A 26,360-nucleotide genomic window follows, 5' to 3' on the forward strand; every position below is an offset into this window, starting at 1 on the left:
AAGAACTATATAATTTTAGAATATGGATTGATAATTTTTCCGATGCTACGTTAGATTTTTAGGTTTAAAAATAAAAGCTTCCTAATTATAATATGGAGGGAGTATCTAGTGGTTAGAGCGCGGGACTCCGGTTCCTGGGATCACGGGTTCAAATCCCGCCAAATCACTTATGGATTTTATCTAAGTGATAATGCCGTAACCCCTACGTCTAAATTGAAGTAATGTGAAAAACAATTCTGGGCTCGTGGCTAGCATCCTAGGAAAAAAAATTATGATAGCCTAAAATTTCTACAGTAGACTTTTCACCTAATACATGATTCTGCATATAAGAAAATTTTCTATTATAAATTTACTAATTCTGTAGTCAATATTCTATAGAAAAATGTTTTGCCCCAAAGAGATATTTAGTTCTAAGGGATGATAGTTTTTACGCACCTAATGGAAAAAACCGTCAACCTGTTATGTATGCATCTGTGCATGTTAACCAACAAACCTAGTAACCATCGATACACATTTCCTGTTACATTAACCTTTTACGAGGTTCTTACTAGTGCCATGATCCATCATCTGTATGTTTATGAAGTTTACTTGTCTTCCATGGATTAAGTATTATTAAAACTATCTTAATTAATAAATGTATACATTGAGATTGTAAAGGGCCTATTACTAAAGAGCAAAACATCTTACTTTACAAAAGTAAATTTGAGAACTTAGTTATATAGAATATTTTTCCTCTATAGAGTTAACTGATGATATTTATTGTCTGGGTGAACCTCAATAAAGCACAAGATAACTTAACATTGTTGTTTGTCATATAAGATAGAGAATGAAAATCAGTTCTTTTACTTTCCGGCTTTTATTGTAACCTACTTCGTTAACACATTTACTCAACTACCCAAAATCAATACTCTTTTTGATACAGTTACTTAGCAACTATAACAAATAGACTGATAAGATTGTACTTTATAATTTGTCTTTCTTCGTTATCTTTAAGATAATCTGAGGTATGATTTCCCCAAAAACACAATTACACCATAATATCATATTTTGCTCCCTGAGTTAGAGATTTTCATATCAAACCTTATTATGTCTCAGTTGCAAAATATACTATGGGCATTATAGGGTTTATTAGGATGGAGTCAATTTTTAAATAATCCCTAAACACAATTGAATACAATGCATAATAGTTGGTAGATAACTGCTTTGCGTTGAAATAAAATAACTTGTAATAAAAAAAAGTAAAGAGCTTTAAGTGGACTGTAATTATGTATATTTCGAAAAAAAAACAATGAATATAACAGTTGTTAATTAAATCATTCCAAATACAAATTTCATAGGAAACAAGCAATTATGGAAGTATGGCAAAGAGTATCAAACAATAGTTGTTAGCGTGATTTTTGTAGATATACCTTTTCTGTGCTTGAAATTTACGAATACTTTACACTAACACAATTGTTTACATCTACTATGAATAACGTAAGTCTTGGTTTGATGAAATTTAAATCAGACTATTGAATTAAAATGTCATTTTTGTCACCTGGAAACGTCCACCCTTCTGTTAAAATTTTGATGCATTAGCAATCATACTTTTTTTTAGGTTTATGTATTTAGACTCATCACTCTTAATTATGGACGCATAGAAATTTTGTTTATAAATCACTGCAGTCATTTTAATTTTTAGCGAATTTCCCTATAGGGAAGTAGCTATTACCGTAGGTCTCATGGTAAGACCTAAGCCCGGGACCGATTTACATTTTCATTTTGATGTCCCCAGAGGCCAAAAACACCATTCGTTCAAATTTTTATATATCTATATATAGATATATATATATATATATATGTGTGTGTGTCCATCCGCACGATAACTTGAGTAATTTTTGTCCGATTTTGATAAAATTTGGTTTGAAGGTGTAAGGTGGGATAAACTTGAATGAGTTCGCGAACCAGCACGATCGGACTATGGGAACGGGGGTTTATGGGGGGTTTTATGGGGTAAAAATAGGTTTTTCCCATTTTTGACCCTAAAAACACAAAATTTTACAATTTCTTTTTAAACCATTTTGTAGAGCTTAAAAATACAAATAATTTAGTATATTGAAGCGTTATTATGCGCCTAACTGTTACGGAGAAAATTCAAAAAAATTGTTATTTTAAATTTCCCATGTTATTCTTATGGAGAATAAGTCAACTGTTGTAGTTTGCTTGTTTATGAACATATTTTGATCAAATTTGGAAAATACATTAATTTCTTACTAAACCACAGTAGTACCTTTTAATATTTTACATAAAAAATACTTTTTTACCCTCCCTGTTGCAGCAAACCTAAGTACTCGTTAAACTAATTCTGTTTAAATAGGGAATAATAATGTGATATTTTTAAGGAGACATTTTAGTTTAAATCCAATCAGGCAAATGGAAATTCGCTAAGTCTGCAGGTTTGCTGCGGCGGGGGTATCTTTCTTTTTACTTAGCTCATTTTTCATCTGTGGTATCCAAACATATTAGACAAAACACTCCTGCGTTAGATTACTACACGAATATTAGAACAATAAGCATTTTGGACCATAAACACAAACAAATGACGTCACGCCCGAAGGGTGATATCACCGTAACCATTGGATTGGGTGTTGTTTGACAGTTATATTTAATAATGATGAAAATATGTTTACTTTTAGACCAGTGATGTAATTTTTTAAATGTTATGATCAGTCCAGACCCAGATCCTTTTAACTGTCAGGAACACCATTATATAAGTTATTTCTATAATTTTAAATCACAGTTTGATATGAGCATATGAGTCAGTAAGTAAACTCATGGTAAACAGAATCAAGAAATTTCAAACGCAAAACTAGTTTCCGCAGTAACGATAAACAAATTACCTCAACCATTCAAAATCATTTATGTAAATTCGTCAACCAGGTTTGATAAATATTCACAATAGGTAACTTGTGTTGCAAAAAACGGCGTCCGTCGGACGAATCCGATGGGTCCTCACCCGAAAACCGAGGTTCAAGTGATCCTTGGAGGGTGCCTATTGTTAGATCAGCTGGGGAGCTGGCGGACATCCTCCAGGCATCGGGAGACACGCTGGTAGTCCTTGACTTCTTCGCCGAATGGTGCGGTCCCTGCAAGATGATCAGTCCGAAGGTGGAAGAAGCCGCCAAAAACAACCCAGACGTGATCTTCCTCAAGGCAAACATAGAGGAAGCTGAAGATCTAAGCGCAAGACACAAAATAAAGCAAGTCCCTACATTTGTATTCTTCAAAAACAAAAGGGTTGTAGACACTTTAGTGGGCACCGATATGAAATTGTTCTTGAATAAAGTCATAGAGTATAAATAAAACTAAATAGTACGGAAATGTTTGTAGTTATTTGATGGTTTGAATGGGTTAGGTGGTGAAGTTAGCTGGGGAAAGTGTTGTGGAGGTGCTTGTAGTTATTTGAAACTGTACGAGAAGGATGGTGTAGCTGGATATACTTCCGAGTACCTGAAAGAACGACAATTATTAAAAAGCGTACAATCTAGGTTTTTAAAAGATTAGGTATATTTTCTAAAATCTAGCATACCCTCTAGTCTTCGCCCCCTTTTATTTAAATTAAAAATATTTTAACATTAAATCACGGTAACATAACTAGATAAATTTTGTTCAAACAAGAACAAAAACATTTCAAATATACATATTTTAATTCAATTAAATTACATAGAAACTTTATGGAAATTTTACATACTGTACTACTTTTGATTCGTACATCGTATTTTTTAATGAAATGTTTCATAACATATAAATACCACAATTGATCATATTTTACTAATAAAGTTAAACTAATAGAGAACTTTATCATGCATCAACTGTCCATCTACCAGGAGCAGGAATTACTAAGTTTTCCAATAAGTAAAAGTAGATTACTTATTATGTTCTAACATCAGAACTTGTTTGGTTCGTCATGTCTGGCATTGCTCTAGTGCGATGATAAACAGTTTCTCTTATATTGTGAGACATATTTAAAAGAGTTAGCATTGCGTTTTAATAGTGTTTTAGGAGAAACTATAATTTTGAAACTGTTAGTTCTATCTAAGAATGGCGAATAGCTAATGTTCTGAAGCTATACCAGGTGGACTGTACATTAAGATATTTTTACCCTATCAACAAAATATCCGTTCTGAATGACAGAATCGAAAACACATTCAGATGAAAGTGATGCATTTTTTACATTATTTTGTTTATACATCGAAACATGATGAGTTAGGACCGCCACTTGAGGTCAAACATGGGTTGTTATGGGAAATAGATTAGTCTAATGTGGGAAATTGATAGACCTCCCCCTCCTCATAAGCTTTTGACATGCTCTGTACCACTCCCTTGAGATGACAGTTCCTCAAGGTGCTGAGTTATTATATTTTGATATAACCATCTGTAATAATTATGACAACTGTTCACTTTCTGAGTTGGTGATACTACTTTTGCACCTTTCCACCAGGTTGCAGCTGGGAAAGCGGCTGGTGTAGTGGTTAGAGCGCGGGACTTCGTTCCCTGGGATCCCGCCAAATCAACAAGCGATTTTATCCAAGTGATAATGCTGCAACCCCTAGGTTTAGCCTGAAGTGATGTGAAAAACAACCCCAAGCTCGTCCTAGGAAAAAACCAGCTTGCAGCCCTGAATCCTTAGTTGGATGTTACCCATCACCATGCTGTTATTTCTGAATATGACAAACAATGGTGATCTTTCCCCAGCTTTTGTCGGAGTGGTGTTTTTTAGCACCAGGATGGAACCCTTAATGCGAATAAATTGAATGTTTTGAATCCCTGACCTGTTTGTTGGTAAATTGTCTTTCAATAACTACAGTCACTGTAACACAAACCACAAACCACTACACAACCACTACAAACCACTATAAATGTTAATTTAACTGTGAACCGGAGTACCTGTAAATGATAATTGTCTATTTGTTGCTAGTTACTGTGACTTTTGTAACCATCTGTTACCCACTTTAATCATAACTGTCTACACTGAAACTGTCTGTAGGACATAAGCTAACTTTTAATGTTTGTGTCTTTTAACTAATGTGTACTGTACACAATATCTATTCATGGGTAGTAGACGGTCCGGGGAATGGTCCCCCCAATCAGAATGCTCCATTTCAGCTTAGGGGAGGGGTGGGGATGAAATGGTGGGGGGAAAGACCACCTCTGTATGGCACATTCAGAAATACCAACTGGTTGACATACTGGTGATGTGTTGGGTAACATTCAACAAAGGATGTAGGGCTGCAACCTGTTTTTTTCCTAGGACGCTAGGCATTAGCCTGGGATTGTTTTTCAAATTACTTCAGGCTAGACCTAGGGGTTGAGGCCTTACCACTTAGATCAAATTCATTGGTGATTTGGTGGGATTTGAACACAGGTCCCTGGAAACCGAAGTCCCACGCTCTAACCACTACACCAGCCGCTCCCCCAGCTCCACCCTTGGGGAAAGGGGCAAAAGTAATATCACCAAGTCAGAAAATGAACAGTTACAATAATCATTAAAGATGGTTAAATCCAAATAAAATAACTAAGCATCTTGAGGAACTGTCATCTCAAGGGTGTGGCACACAGCACGTCAAAAATGTATGAGTAGGGGGAGGACAATCAAATTCCTACTCTTTAATTAGACAAATATATTCCCCATAAGAGCCAATGTTTGAATTCAATTGGCGGCCCTGATGTTAATTTTGTTTAAAGCTAAATTGACATGTAATATTACCATATAAATAAGAGTGAAGTCAATATTACAACAACCGAATGCGCTGAAATGAAAGTCTGAGTGAAGAATCTCCAAAGAAAAATCAAATAACTGCAACAAAGAGAAAAAAACAAATATTTTGAATAGTTTTTAACGTCAAATATTTATTTAAAATTGCTAAATAAAACTGTTAAAAGGTAATTAAAAATTATATTCAAATGTAACTACAATACCTAAATTGAATTAATGAAATAGTTAAGGATTTAAAATTCAAATTACGATAAGCACCCAATAATATATTCCAAAGTATGAAGCACCAAAATAATCAAGTCTCATAAAGTGCATACATAGTAATTACATTATAACATAACAATACACTTTTGTTTCCAATTTTAATGGTTAATTTGTAGACTAAACCCAACACTTTACAACAACTCTCTACCACTCTACTAAACATCAACTCCGGTTTAACGTATACTTAGATTTCTTGGTGTATGCAGTTTGTTAGAAAATTCCGAGACGTTTAAATATATTTTTAACCATTATATATAAAATAGTATGTATTGGTATAGCAATTATACTCATAAAAACCACTCATATATCAGGTATCATTTTTTCGTAAGGGGGCGGGCCTCAAGGAGGAATGGGTTGCTAAAGACATCAAAGTGATCAAAGTGACAAAAGATTCAACAAAACCCGACCTCAAAAAGTTGACTCTATCCAAAATGGCAGCATTTATTTTTCTACTTGCTCCTATTGCTACCCCCCCCCCCCTATCTCATGAGATAAACACTACAGTTCCTTAAAGTGGATTATAATAAGTACCATAGTATACAAATTTATACTTTATTATCTATAATGGTTAAAAATATATTAAACCGTTCCGGGAATTTTAGAACAAACTGTATTAACTTAATATTTATTTTTTTTATTTAATAACTTAACCTATTTAGTATTGGAAAAAGCTTCCCTCTTTTGGTTGAATGCAAATTACAGATTTATTGCAAGAATGAATTATTTAAAGATATTCAAATGTCCTATATACTAAATGAAATTAATTCGTTAAAGTGAGTCTTGGGTTGTTATCGATGAATAATAAATACGATTCATATAGTTTAGTATTAGGTATATGCAAGTCATGTATTAGATTTTTATAAAGTCTTTGATAAATATATTGTAAATTTTACAATGCATCATACTTTACAAATTTCCTTTTTCAAAAAATTGCTTTATTCTAATCGGAAATGAAATAATTATTCGATATTTTCAAGGCACAAGAAAAAATTGTCTAAGTTGGGGTGTTAAGGTAATTATTAATTACGAATAATCTAATAAAATAAAACTATAATTTATCGATTGTCTTCTCGTAGCCAATCCTAGTAAATTTATCAGTTTATAATATAAAACCCCATACCTGCTCAGCAATACTATCGACTTCTTCAGTTGTGACCAATTCATGAAGAGTATTAGCAATTTCGCTCACCTGTAACAATATGGAATTAATCTATAATTAAACATATTTGACATGGTTTATTTAATTTTGTTTACTCTGGATTTTCCTTGAGTTTGTAGACTGTGTTCTGCATGACTATTTTTTAGAAGATACAAGAAAGATTTATCTAAATCTACAATACCACAGGAAAGGAAAGCGACTCCAGTTCCCATTTTCAAGTTATATTAGGTAGTAAAAACTGTTTTGTAACTAAGAAACTATGTTGATTGTAGTTTTTTACGTTTGCAATCAGGTAAAATATCGAACCATGATCTTAAAAACGAATATTAAATGTAGAATGGTTTATTTCATATAAAATTGACTTTAAGATGTACAAGAAGACATTTCGTCTGGACCAAAAATTATTTTTCACCACACTACGATGTTTTTGGCTGTATTACATACATTGGTGGCTGAAAGTTACGTTTTGACCATTCCAGCTGTCATCGGAATTTGGGGACCGAGCAGGTTTTAACATCCCGGGGCCGCAAAATCAGCTGTCTGCTTGCATATTAAACAAACAGTATCCATAGCATTGTTTTATTTTCACCGTTGCCTAGCAACTGAACTGTTTATTATTATTTTGCTGATTCCTGAAATTACTTCTTCACATAACCTTACAGTTGTAGTTGTGTTGACTATCAGTGTGCATTATTATTGGGGTGAATAGTAGTAGTGTGGTGAAAAATAGTGTTCGTACCACGGACCGAAAATGGTTTTGCAGCTCTCGATCGATTTAAGTTCTCGACTTCGTCTCGAATTTAAGAACTATCTCGAGCGGGCAAAACCTGGTTTTAGGCCCTAGGTACGAAATATACTATATTCAAACTGAATCATTCCTAGAATATCAGACTGATTGAGTTACTGCCCAAGACCCATTTCTGTCCTAGCTTAGTTCTTGACACAATGTTTGTTTATATCATAAATATTAGCCCTTTATAGTACTGAAAGTGGTATTTTCCTATTCACACTCGTGTTTCATATGTGATGATTGGAGTAATTGCCAGAAAATCACTTCCGGTATGAAAACGAAAGTCCGGTACTTCCGGTAACGAAAGTGCAAAAATACTCAAATACAGAGTAAAATACCTTAGTGCGATAAAACTTGTTATTTTTTCCAATAAACAGCATTTTAATATCAAAATTAAAGCAAATGGTTATAGAAAAAATATATTAAAACGAGAAATTTAGAAGTTAAAGTTCAAGGTTATGTCCATTACGCAGTGAACGAGCTTTACAAGCTTAAACAATGCTAAAACAATGAAAAACTAACAAATTGATACTTGTTTTCAATTTTGCATTGTTGACCAATAAAGACACCTGATTTCAGCAATAGAAATATCACTAGCGCGTAATGGGCAAATAAAGAACTGATTGAAAGCATCAATCAAGTATTAATCTTATGTAAATTAAGAGCTTGAGTAACAATTATATTCTTTTATCATCACTGTTGGCGAAAATAGGTACTTTCTGTAGATAATAATGAAAGAATTTTCTTCGGTTCGTAATAAATTGTCCTTTTGAATTAGTTTGCTTTAATGTTTGGTGTATACAACCAAAATCAGTATTTGAAAGTAAGAAAATCTTTTAGATGCTCTCTTTTTTGTAATCATATATTTATAGAGTATATTTTTAAGGTCAACTTATTATAAAATAACTTTTAATACTATTACCTAACTTACCTTATATGAAACACTGTTATATACACTAACAACGAAGAGAAAAATTACTAACTGATAAACCAACCAAATCAGAGATATTATGGTTGAGCTGGTTTTTACATAATCGAAAGTCGTTTTTACGTCACTAGACACATAGATCTCCACCATTCGGTCTACAATGATGGTGCACAAACTAGGAGCAACAGAAATCACAGTTTTACAAAACGTAAACACTAAAATCGTAGAGTACTTGTTGTTAAATATCCTACTAGCTTTACAAAGTAGAAGGAATATATTGCTCACTACTAACAGGTTTTGACCTGCTAAGTTTTTGTTTTTCACACGCAGTTGATCCCATAACGAACTATTTAGTTTCACTGCAACTTGGAAAAAACGCTGCAATACTTTCACTTGATGCAATTGGGTTGCCAAATCGAACGAAACACATATGATGTACTGTATGTGGATTCTTAGAACCAATGAGTCGAAACCTAATCTCCAAACAGCAATTATATCTAAGACAACGGTTGATACAAAAAACAAACTCAAGAAGGTAAATGATCTCCATATGTGTCTTGAGTCGTTGAAATCTAAGTTATATTTAAGTATCAAAAGTTCATTATTAATTTTCTGTAATACGCCAATTCCTTTCAAAACCAATCTTTCTGTCAATAGGGTCACGACTAATTGTAAAATAGGAGCTACACATTGAGTTAAAATCAGAACAAGGATTGCAATCTTCTTGGCGTTGTTTTCAACCAAAACATTAACGAAAATAGAAAGTTCTCCCATTAGGACATAGATGTTTGCTGAGAACAAAATTATTAGAAGTAAGCAATAAGCGATTTTTTTACGAGATGTTCCAAAACCATTGTTAGTTTGTGACACCAAATGTACACAAAAAACAGCATCGACGATTTCAAGAACATTGTTACGTACATTGATTGTATTCAAATACATTGTACCAAATTAAACACTATGCATAGAAAGTAGTTTTTTTTTTTTGTGGAACAGCGCAAACATTTAGAGATAAAACTAGCAATATATAGTGGGTACACGGACGTGTCGATTTTTCAACCCTTATTGATTATATTTTAGTCATTCACTGAGTCAGCTGCGCTGTAAATAATAAAACGCGTCAAACCACGAACAAACACAATTAGTTACAAATATCTTTTATGGAAATTGATAATGTTTTTAGGCTTATAATTTATTTCATACACTCTCGAACCTTTAGATCTATACGCATTTTCTTAATATTGAGAACATTCAAAATTTGTTTTTATAAAATCATGTATACTTTATTTGCGTTTCTGGTTCATAATAATGTTTTTTGCCGTGAGTATTGAAGACACACCTGAAAATTTTGTACATTTCTATCAAGAAACTAATTATTAGCTATATGCACTATGATGCCTTAACAGTTGCTAGCTTTTGAACCTTTGCCACTACCATGTGATTTTTATGTATAGAAAATATATCACAGTTTCATTGATTTTTAGTGTTGAATTATCGTAGATGTATTTCCTCCTAAAGAACCTATTGTGTACAGTTTTGTAGTTAGGCGTTCCTACAACCTAAGGTGGAGTGGTTATATCAAATGCGGCCTTGGTAGAGTCCGAATTATCTAATTGACAGACCAATGTTTTGTGGTGTTTTAAATAAAACCTCTAATATTTCACCAAAAGTTATTTTACTTTCTCCCCCTAACATAGTATATGGAGAAATACTTTTTTCATCAAAATTTTCAAGTTTGAGTTTCAAGTGGATATATTTGTTTTGGGTCCCCATGAACACAAAAGTATTTTTTGAAGTGATTTCTGTGTGTATTTGTGGATGTTTACAGAGCTACAGACCATACTTGGGGTCCGATTTTGATAATAAGATGATATTATTGTTAACAAAAGATACATTTAAATGCAAATATATTTTTCTAGATTCTACCGGTGTTATTTCTGTTCATCCGTGTATTTTCGGGGGTGGAAAATCTTTTTGCTGACTAATGATTGTAAATCCAATTAGAATTCTGTCGCATAAACACTGAATGCCATTACGCTCAGTGACAGCGATTCAGCGTTTCCAACGACAAACGAATGACAAATCTAACATCTGTAGAGCTGCTAGCGCTGCATTTATCAATTCATACTGGACAATATTAATATCTACAATCAAATTCTAAGGGACTTAGTTTCATGGATATAGTGCAGTGCATTTCTTAAGCTTTGGTTTAATTTAAATAAGTCTACAAGTAGTATAATTTTAGATTACAGACAAAAATCATAGGTTTATTGGTTAAACTAGCAGATTTGTACTGATTTGATAACATGAGGTAGAAGCAATGACCCAAAACAATTCTTCACCTCAGGACAGTTGATGGATGAAAAATATTATTAGGATATTGGATGGTTATTATGGTTATTATAATGTGTTCTATTCAATTCGAGACCTCTTGCTTCATATTAAATGGAACACTGACCTTTTCCCAGCGTCTATTCATCGGGATTTTCAATCAACGAACTTTTACAAAACCGCCGCAAATCAACCCTGGAATTAAAATGAGTTTTACAATTTTACTTCTTTTTTATAATCTGTGTGCAAGGTGTGGCTTCATGTCGAGTCATTGTTGTTTGCAATTTTAAATATATTTTCGTTGTCGTGTTACGTTAATTATCATTGTTTCTTTGTTGTGTTGTTACCTCGTTGATAAAATTGAGATTATTTTACTGGTGGCAATTGCTTATTGTAATGATCTCAACTATTTATTCCTCTAGGTTCCTGCCGAAATGGTTTTCTACATGACTGCAATTATCATTGGATAAATTTGTAACTTGTATTATTTCAATAGACATGGTTTAGCCCCTGAGCTGAATTGATGACTAATATAAATACCTCGTCACGTTTCTGTATATTACAGCTGTTTCGGCATCAAAATGCCATCCTCAGATACACATACATCCACCTGAATTGGCGTCGTTAAACTGTACACACACACGAACACGATAAAAACATAAAAACACGTAAAACAAGAGACAGGCCTGTCACGTACATGATTGCTACGAGTACGGAAGCTGAAATTGTTTGGTTGTATTATTTTGAATGGCCAATTGCCGTCTATCTATGCAAATCGTCAAATAAAGAAAATATTTAACTGTAAATATAATTAAATAAATAATAATTATCATTATTATTATATTTAGTTATTCATAATCATTACAACTTGCCCCAAATCCTTTTTAGGACCTTTTTTTATTTGAAGGAAAGTAGAATAACACAATGACCTACGTAAGACAAAGATAAATCTAGTAAAAAAATAAACCAAACATTATTTATGCATGAAAACAAATAAGATGCGAAATAAATTAAACTCCAACAAATCTCGAGATTAAACAACAAAATTTCCTAGGATCCACAACAGTCTGTGTACAAAGCGGCTTCTCATAATACAGCTTACGACTGTATCTCCAGCTCAGCTCATCGTGACACAAAGAATCAGCTGATGCCGAGACAAGATTGCGTTTCATGAAAATAATTAAAATATAAATTAATATTTAAAGGGAAAAAATGTGTCTAATATAATTTTGAACCAAAAGATCTACTGTTCGAAAACCTCTTGCATCGGAGGAGAAAATGTATTTGAACCATACCTGATGAATACGAGTTTTTAAAGTGGATATTTAAGCACATCCTCAATCAATGAGCAAAGAATAATTAGGGAATATGGCTTTAAACGCGTTTGAATAATATTAGGGCCTATAGTATAATAAAATGGATATTATAGCAATGCAAATATTTTAACTCAAAATGAGTACTAAAACTATAATACCTACTCAATTATGTATGCGGTATGGTTGTTTTTTAGTTAATAATAATAGTTGAGGTTGTATGTTTTGGTTTTTAACGCACCGACCCAATCACACCAAAATGCCTACCCATACAGATTCTGCTGTATGTAAATGCAGTGTTGAGGCAATTTCCACATAGTTCATACATCTTTTAAATTTAATTTCTACTATTAAGGTTATGAGAACTATAACCTAGTAGTATTATACTTATTACACTTACTATAGTATAATAAGAACCATAACGCTATTCTGAACAATACTAATAGCTACTCAAATGTTGTTTTCAACAAAATACGACGACTATATTTAGTTGGAGTAATTAAGTTTAATTCATGATACAAACCAATTTCAGATAAAGCTATATAGTAACATACGTAAATGTATATAGTATCTTATGTAGCCAATATAGTTATTTCCCGACTATTTAAATTTTATCCAGGAAAGAAAAATATTTTACAAAGTATGCCAAAATACCCATCTCCAATTGGGCAATATCAGTCGCCCATAAAAAAATATTGTAAGATATGTTTTATTACTGTATATTTTCTGTGTTAATGTTTATTCTATTAGTGTAAATATATTTATGGGTGTTAGAATAAATAATCCATATTGTAATACTAAAACATAAACTCTGTCAAGATGTTTCATTACAAAGCAAGCTTTCGGGGTTAAAATCAATTAAATTAAAGTTTATTGCTTTATTTATTTTACTGCATTGAAAAAGCTGCATACACTTCATTCCAACCTTCTTAAAAGAACTATAAATATTACCAAACCCTAAGACCGACTTGATTATATAAGAAGAATGAAGATGAAGTAACGAAGCAAAGGGTAAACAACCAAGAATCGTTTATCTTCATTGCTGAAATAAGCCGGCGATCCTAACTTGAACATATTGTCCAACAATAACAATATACACATAAAAGGTTTTTATATTTGAAAATTTTGTTTTAAATAACAAACTAATGTAAATAAAAAATAAAAAATATCAATATTCATAATAGTAAAAATTTACTAAAAAATATAACTAATGTAAAAACATAATTATTGTAGTGATGTTTTTTTTTACTTAGAGTTTTTATAAAACTATCGGTCATAACCGCAATTTTGACTGAACACATTTTTTACTTGATAAAGTGAGTAAAATAAAGATATGTAACTAGTGTAATGTTACTTAGGATATTACTCAATAATCTAATACATATAAAAATGTTCACAGGAATTTACTTGTTTAATTAAATACCTTAACATAAACTTATGTAGAAGTACATTTCAGTAAATTTCCATATTGCAGAGATTTTGTCATAAATGTATTTTCAATCGTCACCATTAAGGTGACAACACAATATGTTTGAATTATATCACTTTATCATACTAAGCTTCAATAATATAAGTGAATTGAAAAAAAATATTTAAACACTATACATTAATTAAACTAACAGTTGAAACATTATATAGAATACTTCAACATTTATAATCATATTGATTCTATTGTTAACTTATACAAAGTGTAAAATAGTCCAAACTGTTTGTAGTGCATAGTTCAATTTAGCTGAAAGTAATAAAAAAATTTTTCAAAATAATTCTGAATCTTTATAATATTTAGGCTTGAAGATTATTTACATTAAATTTAAAACCTTAAGCGGTCCTATACCTCTACAGAGACAATAGCAGCATTAAGACAAAGGCATTCGTTTAGCGTATTGTGTTTTCAGCTGCTCTTCAAATCTTAAATGTTTTCATCATATTACAAAATTGCATGGTTCTTATTTATATTTTTAAGCTTTACTCTAAAACATTATTTGTTAATAATGTTTTATAGGAAAGCTTAAAAATATAAATAGCATTACAAAAATATTGTACAGTAGTACAAAAGTTCCTTATGGACTTTGCCATTGAATCTTTAATCCAAGTTCCTTCAATATATCCATTTTTTATTTAGGATTGGATCATTGATTTGTATTTTATAGCTTTCATAACCGGAAACGTACTCGTAACGATAACTTTCCAGTTGTTTATGTTGACAATAATTTGTTTTCATTTTCAGGTACGTTCCTTTAAGTAGATAGTCTTTCAATGCGTGCTGGTAAGTTTTTACAATTAGCTTTTCTTATACAGGGTGGCTGGTCATCAGTGTTACAAAAATTTTTTGGCGTAAGTACTAAGTAAATGCAGTGTAATGATGCATATATAATTTATAAATAAAAAACTTTTTTAAAACAAAACGTTTTTAAACGCACTAAAAATTAGAAAATAATTCATAAATATGTGGAGAGAATAATTACTTATAAGATTCAAAACGAAAAACGTGGGGTCCATGCAATGGATAATTTACAATTAGCTTTACCTATTGAACTAATGTATTATTATCAATTGCATGCACCCCACGTTTTTCGTTTTAAATCTTACAAGTAATTATTCTCTCTACATATTTATAAATTATTTTCTAATTTTTAGTGCGTTTAAAAACGTTTTGTTTTAAAAACGTTTTTTATTTATAAATTATTTTCTACTTTTTAGTTTTTAATGCGTGTGGGTGTTAAATCTATTTCATGCATCTATATCAGATTAAGACAGAGGCATGTGGTAAATCTAAGGGTTATTTGAGTTTCTTTTCATATAATTATGTATTAGATTGAGTGTATGGCCTACCTACTAACTATAGATATATCAATCTATTTAATTTTTTGTTTACTTTATATAATACTAAATAAATAACAAATGACATTACTAACAAAAACCTTTATATCTGCAATCAGATTGTTTATCTTTATTTTGAAATGTTTGTTTGTATAAAGAATCTCTTGGGAGCAGAACCTGTACCTCTTAACCTCTGCTCTTCGAACTGTCAAATTTAAGTATTTACAGCTGACTTAAATTAATTGATGTATTTACATTTTTACAAAATGTAAACATGAAAAATTTGGAAGCCCATGGGGCGTAGCCCAAGGGAAATATGAAAATTAAATTATATTATATTGCATTGTCATGCATTTGTGAGCTATGTTTCAAATTTCAAGTCTCTAGCTTATCGGGAACATCGTTTAAAATTGATATCAAAATTTGTAGGAAAGCGAGCTAATAAAAACAAGCCCATGGGGCGTAGCCCGAAAGGAAATATGAAAATTAAATGATATAATATTGCAATGTCATCCATTTGTGAGCTATGTTTCAAATTTCCAGTCTCTAGCTCATCGGGAAGTATCAAAATTTGCAAGAAATCGATTTAATAAAAACAAGCCCATGGGGCGTAGCCCAAGGGAAATATGAAAATTAAATTGTATAATATTGCATTGTCTTCCATTTGTGAGATATGTTTCAAGTTTCAAGTCCCTAGCTCATCGGGAAGTTAGTATAAAATCGGTTGCAAAATTTGTAGCGGACAAGAAAGCGACCTAATAAAAACGTTTTAAAAAGGTTCCAATTCCAAAAATTAGCTTCCCAAAGAATTATTTTATTTTTTTCAAAAATAACTATGTTTTCAAACTTAATACAGCTATTTCTCAGTTACCTGTAAATGGATTTGAGTAGACAATGTCATTTTCGTGTTCTACATTAAATTTTGAATAAGAATGATACAAAATGACGGAGTATCAGTTGTAAAAACTCCATTGTAAATAGATTCAAAGATAAAAATTAAGATGTTTGAAAAAAATTTAAAAAAAACATTGGTCTATTGTATTTTTTCACACCCTGTATACAAGAAAGTGTCCAAATATGTTAAAAACTGCGCCATTTTATAAGCTTTCCAACCATATGCTACACTATTGAGGTTTAGAAATTCTGTTGTTTGTTTTAGTGGTTTGAATACCAGAAAACAGGGAACTTTTTTACTGTTTTTACTGTTAAAGCTGAAACAAAAATACAACTTTTGCTTAATACATACCGGCTTTCTATGTTTTAAATGTTAAAGACACCCCACTGTTCTTGAGGACAAATCACTTGCTGCCCATCTGGCCACACTCCACACTACAGCCATTTTTCACCACCCAACTGTAGTTTTTTTCTCAAGCCCACACTCACTTAATATCACTTTCCTTGCCATCTGCTTTCACCTAAATGCGTGTTATCACTTATATGAATACTTCAATAGTTATTTAAAATTAATTTTTATATTAGTTTATAAAAAGGTATTGTGATAGATTATATATATTCAATATTTTTGGAAATAGTACTTATTTTGTTCCCAGCAGTTATGCTCTATTCGATCCTGTGAATGTTCTCATCAATTTAAACAAAGAAATGGTTATTTGCAAGGCTACTTAAATCAAGGAATACGTCAAACCAGTATCTTGCAATTGCCTATTTAAAACATATAATCCACATATACAGGGTGTTTTTTTTAAAAAACTTGCATCTTTATTTATGTAAAAACCGCAATAGATAGAAATATGCAGATTGCGGGAATCATCTATTGACGTAGGGGGACCAATTGTTTTGAATTCAACGTTACATTCACATTCCCCCCCTTCCCCCCCCTGCCACCAACTTATTTTTTTTAAATAGCAAGGTACCCCTTGTGACATATCAAATAAAAGAGCATAAAAAAAGAAAATGTTTGATGAAAAAAAATTGAAAATCGGTTCATAAATTTGTGAGATATTCCCCCCCTCACCCCCCCCCCGGAACTTAATTTTTTTTTAATAGCAAAGTACCCCTTGTGACATATCAAATGAAAGAGCATGAAAAAAGAAAATTTTTGGTGAAAAAAATTTAAAATCGGCTCATGAATTTGTGAGATAATCACCCCCCTTTTCCCCTACCCATAACTTGTTTTTTAATAGCCCTTGTGACATATCAAATGAAAAATAAATTTTGCCAAAACTTTTCTTTTTTCATGCTCTTTCATTTGATATGTCACAAGGGGTACTTTGCTATTAAAAAAATTAAGTTCCGGGGGGGTGAGGGGGGAAATATCTCACAAATTTATGAACCGATTTTCAATTTTTTTCATCAAAAATTTTCTTTTTTCATGCTCTTTTATTTGATATGTCACAAGGGGTACCTTGCTATTTAAAAAAATTAAGTTGGGGGCGGGGGGGGAAAGGGGGGGAATGTGAATGTAACGTTGAATTCAAAACAATTGGTCCCCCTACGTCAATAGATGATTCCCGCAAACTGCATATTTCTATCTATTGCGGATTTTACATAAATAAAGATGCAAGTTTTAAAAAAAAACACCCTGTATAATTACTAGCCACCATATCCGCCATATCCGCGTTTCGCAATGGGAAGAAGAGTCTAAATAAATAGAATATTATGAATAATTAGAATAATGAATTGTACTTGCTGTACTGAATATTTATTTACAAAATCATTATTTGCTAAACACCTGGCTTATAACAATATGGCAATCCTAATATTAAGTGTATTTATAAGAATAGCATAGCAACTTTTAAGCCCACAAATATCTAAAGGCAAGTTGGGTGAATTACTAACAGTATTATTTATGAAATCCATCTCAGATTGAAACTCGTTTTCCTTCTTACGTAAATTAACCTTAATTAGGAGTTGAAATAATCCTATTCATGCGAATGTGTAAATTTAAATGTTACTATTATTTTTTTTCTATAAAACCAGTCACAAATAATATTTTGTTCATCTGTGTAACAAACCAAAATATACCAAATGATTGTGGATAATAGTTTTATTTAGCAGAAAAATTAGCCCTATTAGTCCAATGTATATAAGAACATGTATCATGCATGCATGATGGATCGTGCGTCTAACTATGTAATATTTAAGTTTTTATAATAAAGTATTTTCCACTTAATTTTCATATCACATGTATTTAATGTTCATATAAATCTTTGAACATCTTTATGAGATTTAAAAAAGGCGTTTTGCATGTACACTTTACTCCTGTTTATTAAATACTAAACTATATAAAACAGTTATTAATATCATCATTGTAAAGCTCTAACTATTTTTTTCAATAATTTTCTAATTAATAAAAACTAGAGGTCGTCCAGTGGCCGAAAACTCGACCAAAATATTTAATGCACAAACCTTTCTATTTTCACCCCATCCTGTAAATAAAACATGTGACTCGAATATCTTCCATTTTGTTTTGATATACTGTTTATATGTACTTTGTTGTTATTTTATCACCAGCATAGCAACCCATAAGCCCCATGTTATTTTTTTTACAAATTTCAAATCTATTTTTTGTGCTTATTTTTGAACCTATTTTAATTTATAAAGAGATTCTGCACATCTACAGGAATATATCTTTCTCCTACGAAGATTTTCCCTGTGATGCACACGGGCTGGGAAAAAAGGTTTTAAAGAAACATGCTTGCCTATTAATGTATAGATTGTTCATTTACTGTATTAATTATATAAGAATATTGACTCCTTCATTTTTTGTCAACTTTCACGTTTGATCCAATTTTGTTCAAGTTTTCGTTGCACTTCCATCTAAGAAGTGTACCAAGCTGTAAGCTACATCTCGAACACTTGAAGTTCCCATGAGGATTGGAACTTCTCAGGGACGATGTTACTTATCTCGTCTACACTACATGGATCTGATTGAAGTTAAGAAGTTTCTAAGCTGTTTTACACCAGTAAAATAAAATAAATAGATTTTTTTCAATAATTAGGTATGGTGAACTTTTATTTAAATCTAATGTTTACGATACATCAAATTAACTGATTATTACATCACATTGTACAATGCTTATCAGCAATTTACCTGTTAAATTTATTTTTCATGTCCTTTGAGATGACGAAAATAAAAAGATTGCATATCAAGAATTTATTTTACACAGTTTAATTCATTTAGTCCAATAAGGCTGCAAGACTGTATAACCTTTTAGATGGTTCTTAAAGAATAAATTAGCTTACCAGCTTATATTTGTTTGTATAATAAATCAATATTATCATGTTCACATTTTTTCTATTCGGGGTCCACATTACTATATAAAATATTTTCATGGCTAAATTTAAATGTACAAGTATAAGGGTAACGAATCAAAATCCTAAAACGTACAGAGAAATAAACCATTTGTTATTCAAAATACAATTTAAAATTTGCTTTTCTAACAGCTGCATTCAAAGCAAAAAGGAACATTGCGACATTTATTTATACGTGGGGAAAATTCTTATTTATAGGTATATTTTAGATTTGGTGAGTCGGTGGCTCAGTTGGTAGCGTCACTGACTTTGGGCCCAAGACAGAAGTGTCGTGGGTTCGGATCCTGGTCACTGCCACAAACTTTTATCAGTACAGTTCACCTTTGTACTGTACCGGCTCACCCCTTGCTTTCCTGGATACGTTCCACGCACAGATCCTTAGTCTATGCGGACGGGCAAATGCAAGGTTAAAAGAGGCTGCCAACCTCTTAAAAAAAAAACACACTAATTTTAACAAAGTAGAACATTCTCACTAATAAATAAACATTTCTTAAAGCTCTTAGCCTTAATCATTGTCTTGAAAACAAGCTTAAATAAAGTGTTTATGTTTCCATAAACCAGTGACAATCATGTGTCAAATCAATTCAGTTTCGTGACCAACTTTGTAAAAGATTCCACTTCACCGCAAATCTCCATTGTTATAAATGTGGACGTCCGACTGAAGATGTCACCCAGACAGGGGCGTGATTGTAACAATTTGTAACTCTCAATTTCAACATGTTTCGTCTCCCTCGAAAAACCTGAGAATATTGTGTATTTATTGTTTAAGTACTGGTTTTTGTATAGTTTTGTGTGTGTGTGAAAATGAATGTAATTTGGGTTGGGTTAATAAAGACAAACTGTATTAGGTTCATATTTGTTTTGGCCAGAATTAATATTACTAAATAAAATCGTTCAGGGTTAGATTATAGACAAAAAGAATTAAATATAGACCGGCAGCTGTGCTGCGGTTACCATAGGTTCTGTGCACACCACTGGGAGCGCTACGTAACTACACGGCGCTCCCAGCGGTGTGCGCCAGAACCTGTGGTAACCATGGTAACCGTGGCATGGTTGACAGTCTATATTTAATTCTTTTTGTCTATAGTTAGACGTACAAGAATAAGGATAACTTAATATAACAATTATTTAACTAACGAAAGGCTAAAATCTATCAACGTTTGACAATACATAGTTTTCTTTACCAATAACTAGCCCACAACAAATTATATAAGGATAAAATAATGGATGTTCATTATTAAGGTTTTCTTTTGTTACTTCCTTTTTTAGGTATTTATTATGTACTGAACGAGTGAATACCATTAATGATATTCGGAAACACATTCCATGTATTTTCATGTATAAATCCTTTACATAAAATGAACAAAATCAATCAAACACCCTTGCACATGGAAAATGTATACGTTGTAAGGAAATAACATGTTAACAGTTCAAGAGCTCAATAAATGCTAATCAAACATTTTGTAGTTTATAACTTTAACTTTATGACATTTACTCAAAATGTAAATTATATTTGATACGACATTTCTGATAATTCCATAAATATTATTCATTTCAACAATCGTTTTAATGCATTCCAATTATTACCTTATTCAATTCTACTATTTGGATAAAATTAATTATCCTAATCAGAAGTTTAATACTGATTTCTTCAGGCGATGAACAGTTAGCCAAGGCAGTTTACTACTGAAATATTTACTGTATATATCTACTATATATTTACTGGAATATCTTTTTAATTTAGTTGAGCTAGTATGTAAATAATAGCTCAGAATAATAGGTCTTTTTCATACATTTCTTGCGAAATATATACAGTAACATTACTGCCTTCTTGATTTATATGCAATATATGCGTTGAAGTAAAATGGATTTTCTTGTTTCCTTCGTCTGTCCACTTATTGCATGAATAGAATACCACTTTCCCATCTTCGTATGTGGCTTTCGCAAAACCATTTGCTTCATACGTTCCCGTTTAATATATCAAAATTATAGTGAATAAAACGTGTCTTAATGTTATTGTAAAAAGTAATGTTTACATCGTCAAAATTTATAGGTAATATTGCATTTTAGTTTTATTACAAATCTCAAAGATATTTATTTTCCGTTAGGAAATAACGGTATTGTAAAAGATTACGACTCAAATAAATCCAAATTAAGACTAAAATCACAATTTAAAAAAATTACCGTTACGAGAAAAGTAAATATTCGTTCGTTTAAGGAGGGAAAATATCTTAATCGTACTCAACTATACATATTAAATAATATTCACGAAAATGTTGTTTTAAAATAAAAAGTTAACGTATTTCTTATTAATGGCTCATCCTTAATGTATTATACATGTAAACTCTATTTTATTATTATGTATAATGGATTTATTTGCAAATTTACATTGCAATATCTACAAAAGCAAGACGACTGTTTGTTCTAGACTGTTGTTTCATAACAATAGTCAATATTGAACAAAAGCTTCGTCTTAAAGACAGTCGTTTTCTATAGGGAGAAATATTTGTATTTAGTAAAACTTAAAGGTGCATTTATTCTTATTGAAATTAAAGTATTATGTATCACCATAGGCCTAATTTAAACAGATCACAATTAAACATTTTATTGTGATAACGTTTGTGTCTAGTGATTTTCAATTCAATTATTTTGTCAAATAAAATAACAGTAAAAATATTTAAGATATTAAACATTTTCAATAGTTTAAAATATTACAGTATTTGAATTGTGTTAAAACTTTGAGTACTGATCGGTATCCAAAATTACTCGTTGAACGTACAAATAATTAATAAAAGCAGTGAAGATGACTTATTTTATGTTTTTACTTTTGGTTAGTTAAAGCTATACTGCTTGTTGCTCTAAAATAATTTTAATAGCACCAACTAAATTATTCAAACCTGCGTGGATAATAGCTTTTAGCAATTTTAAATTGTATAACTGTAGATTTTTGTTTAAGTTCTAAATTTGAAATCAAACCCTTTTACAGTTCGTGAATTAAAACGTTAAACCATTCTAGATAATAATAAAAGCAATTTTCGTTACTAGCTTAATAATTAATGAAAAGTAAAGCAACTTTTTCAGCAGCTTTTTTTTGTTAGGCAAATGTAAATGTAAGGATAGTCATTGGTTAAGAAACGACGTGTAATTGGACGTTTGGAGATTTTGGCCATTCATCAATTCATTAAAATAACTGACCAACTCTTAAGTCCTTTGCAGTAGCCAACAAAGCAAAAGGAGAAGCCGAACTGTATAATTTACGTGTCTTTAATTTCAGTCCCGAAACAAAAAAATGACTACCAATTTACTAACTTAATTCAATTACAATGAACGGCCTATCAATCCTTGATTTAATTCGGTATTTTGACTACTATCAACACCTGAAACTATTATCCAATATTTTTATAGTCGCAAATCGATTTTTTATATTAAGTTTTTTTTACACCACAGTTTTCAAACTATAGGACATTTAAGATTGCAGGTGTTCTATGTGTCTTTTTGTCGTAGTGTATTAAAACATATTTTTTTTGTTTTTAGTTATTTCACTTTACCATTCGTCCGTGTTTGTTATACAATTAATGCAGTACCAAACTACCTACATTTCAAAAAGATTTTCAGTACCGTTGCTATATTTATCATGTGCAAAAAATGACAAATATAACTTACCCAACCTCTTAAGATATTTAATTTAGGTCCCATTTAAACACCCAGATTTTTTTATTTTATAATTATTGAGGTAAAATTAGTGATGTGCCAAAAATACTTGACGAAGTAGTTATAAATGTTTGGTATAATGTCGTTGAAGTTATTACAAGAGCCCAGTATAAAGGAAGGTTTAGGTCTTTGTTGTTTAAAGAAGCTTTCAAATAATTAAGCCCCACTCGCCTTATTATTTCTTGAAAAGTTGGTTGGTTGGAAAATAAATAATGGAATTTGTAGAAAACTGCTCGTTTGACAACCTTTTTGTTTCCTAAATTATACAGGGTGCCTCTAAGTAAACAGCCATATTTCGGAAAATTGTTTATTGGGTCAAACTAAAACTAAAATGCAAATATGTTATACTTGATTATTATTTTATTTTGATCCAAAAAAGCTATTTCCGGAGTGGGCTGTTTACTGACGGGTCACTTTCGATAAGCCAACGATATCTTTTTTTACGTGGTATATGGAACAAAAACTGTTAACATCGTGTCTACTTTGAATTTCCACCAAAGATTTGGTGACGATTCTTTTCCAACTTTTTAAAATATTTAAACTATTCCAGATAATCCTAGTCCTCTTTGTGGATTTGTTCTTTGTGCACAGATAAACACATTTTACAGCATTTTCTTAAAGCTACTATATTATGTGATATTTACTATAGTGTTATGAAGTGCTCCGTTTAACCCATATGTAACGATGTTCCATCGTACAACAAAGCACCATGTTCGAATTCGATTACAAATTCTGTCATCTTTTACGGTTTGAGATGGATTAAACTTTGAGGATTTCAAACTGAAATATCTAAATATGATTTGAAACCTGGTATGATAAATCTGAACGTAAATATTTAAAACATTATTATTTACCATAATAATTAATTATGTAAGGTTTCCGGTTTTTGCTCAAATGGTTCATAAATTAGAGGGTTATTAAAAGCCACGCACAGAAGTATATACAGATAACTACGCCCATGTCTATACGACACATATGTTTGCCTACGTACAAGAAAATCCACAAAAGAGAACCAGAATGATCAAAAACACAATGTAACAAAAATTGTTTTTGTTTTTCTCCATCACCCTTTTATTCTATATCCCATCTTACTACACGAATATAACCACTTTCAAACATAACAACATTTATCTACTTTTACTTTCCCCCTTATATATAGTATATGGAGAAAGTATTGTGTGTTTGTGGATGTGTACAGCTACAGACCACACATGTAAGTCCAATTTTAAAGAAATTTAGTATGTATTGGTAATTCATGGTATCTCCATGTTTTTTTTTTATATGTATACATAAAATAACGGAAAAATCAGATTTTCTAAAAAATGACCAGAATGATGTTCATACCAATTTAGTATGTTATATTCCTTTAGATTCTGAACAAAATGGTACAAATCATATTTCCGTAAAAATTATGGTTCAAAAGTTATTATAACTTATGTTATTTTCCCATTAAAATATCTCTTAAAATAAAAAAAAAAAATCTGATTTTGGGGGAAACCCCAGTTTTGATTCAAACTAATGCGATGTAGTGCTTATTATAAACAAAATAATGCAACCCTTTTACTGTAACAATTACGGTTCAAAAGTTATTGCAACTTTTGTGATTTTTTTCTACAAAATTATCCTAGGTGATCCCACCGCTAGCCCATGATATGTTGTTCACAAGCTTATGGGAGAAATTATTTGTCAGATTGCTGATACCGTTTATTTAAATGATGATAAATTGTAATTTCCAACCTTAAGTTACATGCAAAGTGGTCCATAAATAGAGTAATGTGATTTGATGTGACACGTTCGACTACGTAGAGTCACTGTGGTCATTAGAAACCCACACATGTCCCGTCACTAAACTGGAAGGTAGGGTTGATATATCTTATTCACGTGCTCAAAGGTCCCTTGTTTACAGCCGAACCTGATGAATTCGGCTTAGTATCAATAAATCGTAATTAGTTCAAGCGCAGGAATTTAAACGGAAGTCTAAGAATATTATAAATGAAATTTCTGGTGGGGTAAATTATTGTATTTCTCGCATATTAGTTGGTATGTCGCTGCTTCGATCCTAAGTTGTGGATATTTTTAATTTAATAGAATCTCAAACCATTTCGTTTATGAATATTTCATACTCTTAACATTTATATAAATTCTAAACTCGTTCTTAACTATTCTTATTTTTATGTATTAAAAAATATTCGAAAATTGTAACATTTCCACCTATTTATATTCTTGAATCCTTGACATTTGTAAAAAAATAACTTTCTCAATTTAACGTTTCTGTCAAAAACCACTACACATTGTGAAACTCACACACATTACCAATCCCTAAATATTCAACATTTTTCAAAAGACACTTACAGTACAATGCCATTACACTTTTCAATTATCTTCCACTTTCTCTTAAAAACCTTTCAAAATTTAAAAATTGATTAAAATCTCTTTTTGATAAATTTTACCTCTTACAGCGTCCAGGAATTCCTAACTCATATCAGCTCTAGGAATGCGATTGTAAATATTAATATTTAATATATCTCTGATATCATTTATAGTATAATGTAAGCCATTTTGTAAATCCGTGTATATATTTGTAAACCTGGTATGTAAGGCATGTTTTAAAAATAATATGACTTATTTAATGCAACTTGTTTTGTTAAAATTCTGATTAAATAAATAATTTTATTTGATGTCAGTATGTAGCTGTGGATATTTATAGGGATTCTCTGTGGATGCGATGCTTCCTGGTGTGGATTAACGTCCGCACTAGTGAGTACTACGACTATCCGCAGTACTTTCCTGATAATTAGACCAATTCGTAAATTACAAGGAAAAAATGTGGTTCGGATTCCACTATAAACTGTAGGTCCCTTAGTTGCAATTAGCTGTATGGGCTATTAATTAACAGCTGTGTCTAAGGAACATGTCGGCCTTAGTCACTAACAAGACTACAAGATCGCGCCACTCATCCTACACTCATCCTTCACTCATATTTGGGTTAAAATACGCACATAGTGGCGTCCCCA

At 31.3% G+C, this 26,360-nt stretch overlaps 1 protein-coding gene across 1 annotated transcript in view; it reads right to left on the reverse strand.

The window, feature by feature from the left end:
- Positions 1-3,390: 3,390 nt before the first annotated feature.
- Positions 3,391-26,360, reverse strand: part of LOC128989482 (centrosomal protein of 290 kDa-like) — a 59,543-nt gene continuing 36,573 nt past the window's right edge. Inside the window, exons 33-37 of the mRNA XM_054411375.1 lie at positions 9,020-9,071; positions 7,140-7,208; positions 5,360-5,465; positions 4,812-4,849; positions 3,391-3,489 (exon numbers count right to left, since the gene is read on the reverse strand). Coding sequence (XP_054267350.1) covers positions 3,391-3,489; positions 4,812-4,849; positions 5,360-5,465; positions 7,140-7,208; positions 9,020-9,071 — 364 coding nt within the window. The remainder of the gene's footprint in view (positions 3,490-4,811; positions 4,850-5,359; positions 5,466-7,139; positions 7,209-9,019; positions 9,072-26,360) is intronic.

This window comes from Macrosteles quadrilineatus, unplaced genomic scaffold (genome assembly GCF_028750875.1).
Source record: "Macrosteles quadrilineatus isolate MER2022 unplaced genomic scaffold, UCM_ALF_1.0 Scaffold_3__2_contigs__length_128488019, whole genome shotgun sequence".
NCBI classification, from domain to species: Eukaryota; Metazoa; Arthropoda; class Insecta; order Hemiptera; family Cicadellidae; genus Macrosteles; species Macrosteles quadrilineatus.